The following is a 9606-nucleotide window of genomic DNA, read 5'->3' on the forward strand; positions in this document are numbered from 1 at the left end:
TTCTCGAACTTCAGTAGCATATATTAATATCGACATCATTGGTTAGTACTGATACTCAAGGGTTTATATCGATACTGAAGGATTCAGTATCGGTACACTCATCCTGAATTGGGTAAGAAACTCATTTCAATTCAAATGTTCGGGTGAGGCATTAAAGGTCATCAGAACTTCATTAATAAAACTACCAATGAGAAAAACAATAATGAACACAATTACATTTAAAAATGATGTAAGTATGATGGCATAAAATTTCCCATTGTATGATACTCAGGTAACAACAAGGACACCCGAGCTACTTTAGCAGTATGACAATCATCTTGTTTGTTAGAGTATTCGAACATGTCTTAGTCAGTGCACAAGGCACTTCAGTTGCTGGTCGGTCACTGATGCTCCAAGTACTCGTAAGGAGTAGGTAGGACAGGTTTACATTTCCGATGTAGGAAATTTCGGATCTCACCCTAGTTAAGCTAGAGGGGTGTATGTCCCGAGATGCAGTGAAATCCTCCAACCACACCATGATGCCTACCTACATATTTGTGTTTAGCATACTTGTATGCTTATGAATTTGCTTGCTAGCATTACCATGTAAGGAACGCACATAGTATAATTTGGTTATTGGTGTGACATTGAGCTTGTGAGCTCAGCGTTCAAAATTTATTTCTGTGTGCAGGTCCTTAGGAGGAGCGTCGATGAGATTATCGCACTGTTGATTTTCCAGATCGAGCAGAGCAGCGGCATACGTATTGCTTTACTTATTAGAGGGCATGTACTATTCATAAACCTTCATGTATTGAGTCATAAATCTATTTTGAAATACTCTATTTGTAAAGTTTAAGATGTGTTTTGGGAGCTCTCCATATTTGTGAACTCAAATACTATGTTTTTTTTTCAACGTTGATGAATGATTTACATATGATGTTTTTCAAATGTTTGAAGAAAATTTTTGGGTTAACCAATTGGGTGGTCCTGTATAATACTTTAATATGTCGATCTTCAGGTCATATTGGATTAGGTTGTTACAAATAGAAACGTGAGTTTTTTGCATCTATGGAAAAATAGATTCGTGTCGAATGGATTCAATTCGAATGGAGATTGAAAAACTTTCGATTTAAAATAATACAGTATAGGCTCAAGTGTGTTAAGCTTCTACAACTTTTGTTAACCCTAATGGGTTTGATCGTCGATTTGCAATTAAGGATAGAAACGAGACTCCAACCTAATAAATTCCAATCCGATCTAACCTGATTAGGTCATTTTTAAAAAAAAATCAAAGTCAAATTCGAGTTTAGAGTGAAAAATATCCAACCCGGCCTTAGCCAAACAATATAAGAAATATATCTTATATATTTATGAATAATTACAATAATATTTCTTTTTATATTATTCTTTTTAATTAAATCTATATTTTATAAATAAAATTAATAATTTTATGTTATTTCAAATCAGATTGAATCAAATTTTATTTCGAAATTAAAAAATGAAATTATCTCATCGACCAAAAATTAAATGTCAACTCGTACTCACCCCTAATTTTGATGTTTAAATTTCAATGTTGTACGTAAATTTTCCCATAAATCAAACAACATCCAATCTCTTGATATAATATTCAATCATAAACCCTAAACCCAAAAATCTTCTACATAAAGTAAGCTTATCAAGTAAGAAAGATTAAAGAGTTCTATCATCATCATCGAATCAGAAAAAGGAAATTGAATTTCCGAAACCAAATCAACATTCAACATGGACAAGCAATCTTAACATACAAGTCATACGCTAAGCAGAATAAAGAACAAATCAAAGTTCATGTTTACTTCTACTCACACTTCATCTTCCTCAAAATCCGAATCCTCCGTGCCCGTCTCCTCCTCCGTCTCCGAATCGCTAACAACATAAGTCGTCTTCGCCCTGTTAGCCCTCTGGAGCCTGGCTCTCGGTTCCACAACCACCGCCACCTCTTCATCTTCATCGCTGTCGATTTCCGCCATCGACGACAGCAAGGAAGTACCGGTAGCCTTGACCAACACCGAACCGCTCTTCTTGTTAAACGGCGACGCCCTCATTTTCCTCACTTTCTTCTCCGGCGATATCACCGAATTTTCCGCCACCGATGATGCGGCGGGCATCAGCATTTGAGTTAAGAGCTTTTGTTGTTGCTGCTTGGGAGCAGCCGGGCCTCTCTTCCTCGCCGGTGGCTTACCGGCTTTGGAATTCGCAGCCGGTTTACGGCCACCTTTCTTGGCCGGTGCTGCGACTTCCACGTCTTCGTCGCTGATGTTGATTTCGCCTATACTTTCTGAAATCTCGGTGACAGATACGGCGGTGTTCTTCTTAGTAGCAGGTGCCCTTTTGGTGGGTTGTTTCTTTCCGGCAGGTTCCTGTGCCACTTCAGTTTCCATAGCTGTGAAAATATAATCATAGGGGTGATCATGATCAAATTCTCAGATAGCTGTTGTTCTTCAGATAATATATTTGTCGGCTTATATATTTAGGCCTCTGATTATCGGATATCTGATTAATATTATTTACTTCAAAAATAATTTATATATATATGTATACACACACACATTAAAGTTTCTTTTGAAGATCAACAGGCTGAGTTTTTTTAACACCCTAGTGACTAGTATCATATACATGGAGGGTATCATATACATGGTGGCAAATATCAAAGTTTAGGATCAAAACATACTGGCAGAATTATCAGGAGAGGAGTCGATGTTGTGCTTGGCTAGACGCTCACGTAGATCGGGAATATCGAAATCGTCGTCCTCGTCATCGCTGTCATCCTGCGAAGGCCATGGAAGTAACAAAAGATCAGTTGGAAGACCAGACATGGAGAAAGAGAGTATAACACATATGAAAAACAACCATACCTTCTTAGCCTTCCTTGCAACACCCCGGCCTTTAGGTTTCACAACAGCAGCAGGAGCATTATCTAGTTCAATCGAATCAAAATCGTTATCGAATTCCAAATCATCCCTGTTAGAGTGTGAAAAAGGACTAAGAAATTTGAATCACAAGCACACCTGTTTCCATCGAACTGGGTGCAATATCTGAGGTTTCTGTAACAGCTTGGTCTTTCTTATTAGGCTTCCTGGTGTTTTTAGTTGCTTGTCTCCCAGCAGCCTTCTTGCAAACTCCATTCTTGGCTCGGTCGTGACCGTGCTGTTCTTCGGCTTCCCGATCGGCTTTATCTTGTTCCTGAATGAACAAAACATCATGAGAACATGGATACATGATAAGTAATCAATTCAAGAGAAAACTAGTCCAGGGGTCCATACATCTAGCTGTTTCTCAAGTTCATCAAGGTCTTTCAGCCATAAAGTCTTTGGTGTTGATTGCCTCCAATACTCAACCTCGTGCTCGAGTTTGTCTTTATCCGAAATAAGATCACGAACCTTCTCCAGGGTCAGGGTACCGATTGCCATCGACAACAAATAGTCATAATCACTCTCGATCGCTGCAGGGCTAGCCTCGGAGTTGTCCTCAGGTTCCTCACCGTCAATATCCCCGGCCACGGCTATTTCCACCACTTTCTTCTTCTTTGGGAAAGGAGTAAAACCTTTTTCTTTCAGCTCAAGGAATAGATCAGCTCTCTTCCTATTGTTCACAATAATATCCCCCTTTACAACATCAAGAATGAACCTAACTTTGTTATCCATTTTCAACAACTCCAGTTCAAGAGTGTCCAGCACATGTTTCTGCAGCAAAATATAGGTTCTTTAGTTATCGATTCGAATATTTCGATAAGGTAAAAACAAACTAGAATGAACTTACCCTGCGTTTCACGTAAAATTCCAACCTCAAGTGAAAAAATTCCTCAAGGACTGCATATACACAAATTAATTTCAGTATCACAACTTGTTAAACATTATTATAACTACTAAAAAATATATAGGGATTAGTTTAGCACGTACTTTGCTCAGGTGTGTCATACTTCTTAATCACCCCTCTCGAATCGAACAGGTGCATGTTACTCGTGCTAACCATTGTTGTTAGCTTAAACTTCTTCAGCAACCCGTCTTGCTTGGCCGACACCATGTTCTCCTCGGTCATGATAATCTCAAAGTCGACAGTTTTATCGTCACTGAATTGTTTGAATTCCTACAAGCAGCTTACAACATTTATGAGATTGAAGTTATGACGATAAATAAGTAAACAGAAACTGTCATTTGCAAGTAAAGCTACCTTGATGAATGAATCATTTGAGGTTATGATAGATTCCAAGAATTCCTTATAATCTTGAGTCCATCTACGGATTGGAAGTTCCTTTATTTTTAGTGTGGTCTCATTAACCTCCTCTATGAATCCAGTTATGGTGTAGGTGACACCGGATTCCTTTGATGCAGTCCGCTCTATAGTTCCTTTGAAACCTCTGTACCATGGATGCATCGGTTCCATTTGTTCATCATTCAGCAAGTGCCTCACGTTTGCCACAATGTCTCTCGGGTTGTAGTTTGGAATGAAAGAACTCCACCCTGTGCCGATTCCTTCACTTCCATTGACGAGAACCATCGGTATGATAGGTACATACCTTAAAACTCAGGAAAAAAGGCATTAATTTTATGCACTTGCAGTTCCAGCAGAAAGTATTAGTGACTGTGAGATTGAATTTACCAGGAAGGCTCAATTGATTGACCATCTTCATTCAAATAGTCCAGCAGGCCATCATCTTCCTTGGGGAATAGATATCGAGTAATTGGAGAAAGACTAGTAAATATATACCTAGCACTTGCAGCATCTTTGCCACCCTGTGTATGTTAAAGCAGCAGACTTTGTATTAGTGGTGAAAAACTTATTAAAGATATTGAAGTGATAGCCTGAATCTCATTACTGAGACGAACATCAACTAACCTGGTTACGAGTTCCAAATTGACCATTCGGACGAAGAACGTTTATATTGTTACTGCCAACAAAATCTTGAGCCATTCCAATAATGGTACTCATAAGACTCTGTTCACCATGATGGTAAGCAGAATGCTCTGAAACATAACCTGAAAATTGAGAAACTTTCGCCTCTTTTACAAAATTTCTCTTAAAGGCGCAGAAGAGGATCTTCCTCTGACCAGGCTTCAGGCCATCGACCACAGAAGGAATTGATCTTTGAAGATCAGCCATGGAAAACAGAATAAGTTCCTTGTTAATGAAGTCACTATAATTGACGAGCTTCTCATTGTGATCAAGGTGAGTGCCAGGCTGCAGTACATGAAAGAAAGAAAATTTCATTAAGAGGCTCACAATTTGGATTTTCAAGAATAAATGTATTTAAAGTAACATAAACTAAACATGATAAAGACCTCAAACTGTCGCAGCCAGTTCTTCCTTGCTTCTATCTTCTTTTTACTAAATGCAAGCTCGATCGAATCCCCATCCTGATCACCTTCCCATACAAATTCTTTCTTGTGCTTATCAATTTCTTTAAAGTAATCCTTCCCCTCAGCTGCTGTGCTTGTTCCCAACCCCTACAACAAAATGTTCATATGTTAGGAAAGGCTACAAAGGCAGAAAATAGCACAGACGAAATCTTAAGCCTCGAACCTTATAGTACTTAATGGTCCACCCCTTTGTATTACCACCCAAACTTTCCTTCCAAGCTTGGTACTCCGGCATGGAATAAAACGGTATCTCTTCCTTCTTTTTGTTGACCATTCGAGAAGCCTGTGCAAAAAAACAAGAGCATAAATAACAAGAAAGCTAGCTACAAGATATTCAACCTGCAAATTCTTGCCAGCATTACCTTCACAATAGGAGTTATGAACTCAACCATGAATGATTTTACTTTTAGCAGTGACGGCCAAAAGGAATGAATAAAATTGATCAGCAAACCCTTAATATGGGAACCATCATGATCCTGTGAGAAGAGCAAGGTGATCAGTCAGTAGCAAGAAGTCAAGCAAAGACAGTAGTAAGTAAAAAGCAAATTCCACAAGAAAACTGCTTCAGCAGCACTAAACCTGATCGGTCATTATCATCAAATGCCCGTATCTCAAGGATTTGACATCTGTGTACTCTTTGTTCTGTTGGAGTCCAAGAATCCGCTTGAGATTTTGAATTTCAGCATTTTCCATTAACTGCTTATGGCTGGCTTCCCTCACATTCAGAAGTTTACCTCTCAACGGATAGACGCCATAGTGGTTTCGACCAACAACAGAGAGTCCAGCCAACTGCAAAAAGCAAATACTGTTAGTGATAAAAAGATTCACATAGTATCATTGCCTTGTAGTAAAGAAAATCGGAACATACCGCAAGAGATTTTGCTGAATCTCCTTCGGTCAAAATCAATGTGCATTTCTCAGAATTCCTTCCTCCAGCATCATTAGCATCATCTAGCTTGGGAATCCCACGAATGCTTCCCGCCTTGGTTCCATCGGTCTTCTTAAGATCTTTGTTATGCTTAAATTCTGCCCACTGGAGCAAACTATCCACAATTCCAGACTTTGCAACTGCAATGCATTTCACCAACCAAGAACCAGATCAGTTAGCCCTTTACAGCTTCCCAATAACTAAACACAAGTGAGCTATTTTAACTAACCTTTCTTCAAAAAATCTTCTGACAGTTCACATTTGGAGCCGAAGCTGCTCTGGCGAAGTGTCAAAGTTTCCTTGGTTTGAGAATCAAAAGCAGGATTGTCAATAAGAGCATTGACAAAAACCCAGAGATGGTTTTTCACATTATGTGCTTTGATGTTAGCATTCTTGTTCTTCTTATTTATGGCATTCATCACATAATTAGATATCTGATTGGTAACATAGTCGACATGGGTTCCACCCTTGATCGTAGCTATCCCATTAACAAAGCTGACCTGCAAAGCACAGAAAAAATAATGGACAATATTATAATATAAACAACTAAAATCTAATCTAAAAAAAGAAGTTAGATAGTTAAATGATTGAAAACAATACCTGCTGAAACTGGCCTTCACTAATACTCACACAAACTTCCCATCTAGCATTAACCTTCTCAGGAATCCTGGAAAAATAAACATCTTTAAATGAGAAAAACAAACAAACCCTTCAATAGGCATACGAACCAAATACATAATGAAACCAATAATACAGACCTTGGGAGAGGTTCGGTCTTAGTTTTAGAGGCAGCGCTAAGGTAAAGGTTGACATAATCAAGAAATGATTTCACTGGAATGCGTTTCCCATTCAACTCAACCTTCACAGTCTTGCCAAGGCAGCCAGCTAAATCAAACACCCTCTTCCTCATCAATGCAACCACATCTACCTCCAAGCGAGTCATGTTAAATTTGGCTAAGTCAGGCTTGAAAGTAACTTTTGTCCAATTCTCACCCTCCTTGCATTTCGTTATAACAGGCGCGGTTTTGGTTCCCATGTTGTTTCTAAATACCTACAAGACGAGCCAGCAGTTTGAAAAGAAATTAGTTTCACGTCATTAAGAAACTAGCCAGTTTGAACTACAAGAAGTTAACCCAATAGCAAATCTTAACATTAGAAATTTAAACCAGGTCCTCATTTGAACAAATTCAGATTCATGCACACATTTGTCCTCGTTTTTGCTTGACAAATCAGTAACCCAGAAAAAAATGTCATAATTTATTAGCAATCCACATTTAAAAATTTTGAACCAGGCATTTTCCCTCTTTATTTTGCTTCCCTCAGGTAAAAATCGGAAAAAAAAGAACACAGTACCTGCTTATACTTCTTCTGCCTCTTTCCATCAGCGGTCTCGATAACAAACTCCGTCGAAAATATATTCGTAAGCTTCGCGCCGTAACCATTTCTCCCACCCGTTGTCTTCTTAACATTATCGTCGTAATTACTGCTGGTCAACAAATGCCCAAAGATCAACTCCGGCACATAAACCTTCTCCTCCTGGTGAATCTCGACCGGAACCCCATCTCCGTTGTTATAAACGGAGATCAGGTTCTGCTCCACATCGATCACCACTTTCAGAGAATCCATAGACGAATCCCGCTGCTTGTTATCGGCGGCGTTAACCAGGATCTCGTCGAAGATCTTGTAAAGTCCCGGCACGTACTTGATCTCGCGATGGATCATTTCCTCGTTCTCGTAAACCCATAGCTTCTGGGCGTGCTGCTCGATCGAACCAATGTAGGTGTCCGGCCGGAGGAGGATGTGCTCCAATTGGGTCTTCTTCTGGTAGGTTTCTTCTATGGTCTTCGAGGACTTGATGTTCGCGTTGTTTCCGCTTTGCAGCGGGAGGTTTGAATCTGAAACCATGGCGGATTTGGGGTTCGTTTAGGGTTTTGCTCTCTTGGAAAATGCTGATCGGAGAGTAACGTTAGTTCTATAGTTAAGTAAAGAAAAAAGTGAGTACATTTGAATTTGAATTCGGGAAAATGGGCGGGAAGTTTTTGAAATTCTTAACGAAACGAATAACCTTCTCATCACTGCGAATCTTAATGAGTTGGATGATCGAACGGTTGTGGTTTGTTCTGTATTGATAGGGTAAATTACGTATTTAGTATCTAAACTATCAGTTTTAATCTGTTTTAGCCTAAACCTTTCAGTTTTTTTAAAATCATATCTGAAGTTTAATTTTTGATACTAAAACAGACTGAAATTGATAGTTTAGGTACTAAACGCGTTAAGTTTTTAATAGTGGGTATTAAAATGAAACAAAAACTAAATATTAGGTATGGTTTTGAAAAAAATTAAAAATTTAGATATTAAAATGAAATAAAAATAATAGTTTAGGTATTAAATGTGTAATTTACCCAAATTTATATATTCAATGAAAAGTAGTGGTAAAATGATAGAAATGTTATAGTTAAAAAAATAGGGTAAATTGCAGGCTTAGTACATCAAATATTAATTATTGATGTGCATCGTTTTTTGCGTCAAAATAATTTCTTTTCTCAAATAATATGTAAAAGAAATTTAATGTAGTAAAGGAGAAATAAGGGTCGATCTCACAGAAACTAAGGAGACTCTTTGATTTAATCTCTAAGTTAAGAAGTGGATATAATAATTTGAGTAATGGTGGGGTTTATAGATGAATTGAGCAAAATAAAAGTAAGGAAATAAAGAAAAGAAAATTAAAAGAAAGTCTAAAAGAAGATTCAAAGTGGAAGTCACCCTTAGGCTTTCGCTTTGATTCAATTTTCTCGGATCATCGAAATAGATTTACCCTTCGAGATTCACGTCGATTTCCTGTCTACAAGGATCAACCCTTGTAACTATGCTTTGTATACCGAATACCCAAGTGCAACCTTTGATTTCGACTTCGGGAATTGATCTAATCAACATCAATTGTTGTAGATTAATAATCGATTAAGTTCATGAAGACCGACTCGAATTGTTGTTTCAATAACAACTAATAATCCCGATCTCAATTCCTTCTTAGCAACCAATTTGCTAGTTGTGTTCCCAAGAAGTCGAATGTGATTTTAATAAGTCGATCCTTCCTCCCACACGGTTAATCGCAACAACATCCTGACCATAGTCAATCTTTGGTATTGAAAATTTGTTTTGATTTTGAAAATAAGCACAAACGAAATTGAAAGAGATTTCCAAAGATATGTGAGTAATTTTTTAATTCTCACGTTAGAAATAAATCATCGCTTTAGGCCTCGGCTTAAAAGAAAATTAACTAAGCATGATAAAAGTCATACTTAACAT

The 9606-nt window shown here is 38.0% G+C and overlaps 1 protein-coding gene across 1 annotated transcript; it reads right to left on the reverse strand.

The window, feature by feature from the left end:
• Positions 1-1794: 1794 nt before the first annotated feature.
• Positions 1795-8230, reverse strand: LOC120156337 (DNA topoisomerase 2-like). Its single transcript, XM_039167661.1, has 19 exons — positions 7654-8230; positions 7059-7351; positions 6901-6967; positions 6530-6800; positions 6241-6440; positions 5952-6161; positions 5735-5848; positions 5536-5655; positions 5295-5459; positions 4852-5193; positions 4615-4748; positions 4186-4531; positions 3915-4101; positions 3775-3824; positions 3279-3698; positions 3024-3198; positions 2871-2932; positions 2687-2783; positions 1795-2398 (listed from the first exon to the last, which is right to left on the reverse strand). Exons 1-19 carry the CDS (start codon positions 8203-8205, stop codon positions 1818-1820), a joined length of 4386 nt encoding a protein of 1461 aa, XP_039023592.1. The 5' UTR covers positions 8206-8230; the 3' UTR covers positions 1795-1817.
• Positions 8231-9606: the final 1376 nt, after the last annotated feature.

This window comes from Hibiscus syriacus, unplaced genomic scaffold (genome assembly GCF_006381635.1).
Source record: "Hibiscus syriacus cultivar Baekdansim isolate YM2019G1 unplaced genomic scaffold, ASM638163v2 tig00111215_pilon, whole genome shotgun sequence".
NCBI lineage: Eukaryota > Viridiplantae > Streptophyta > Magnoliopsida > Malvales > Malvaceae > Hibiscus > Hibiscus syriacus.

Coding starts and splice junctions, on each gene's coding strand:
- LOC120156337 (XM_039167661.1), bottom strand. CDS start 8,205: ATGGTTTCAGATTCAAACCTCCCGCTGCAAAGCGGAAACAACGCGAAC. Junction 4,532..4,614: donor CAATCAATTGAGCCTTCCTG/GTAAATTCAATC, acceptor CTGAGTTTTAAG/GTATGTACCTATCATACCGA. Junction 3,199..3,278: donor AACTTGAGAAACAGCTAGAT/GTATGGACCCCT, acceptor TTGTTCATTCAG/GAACAAGATAAAGCCGATCG.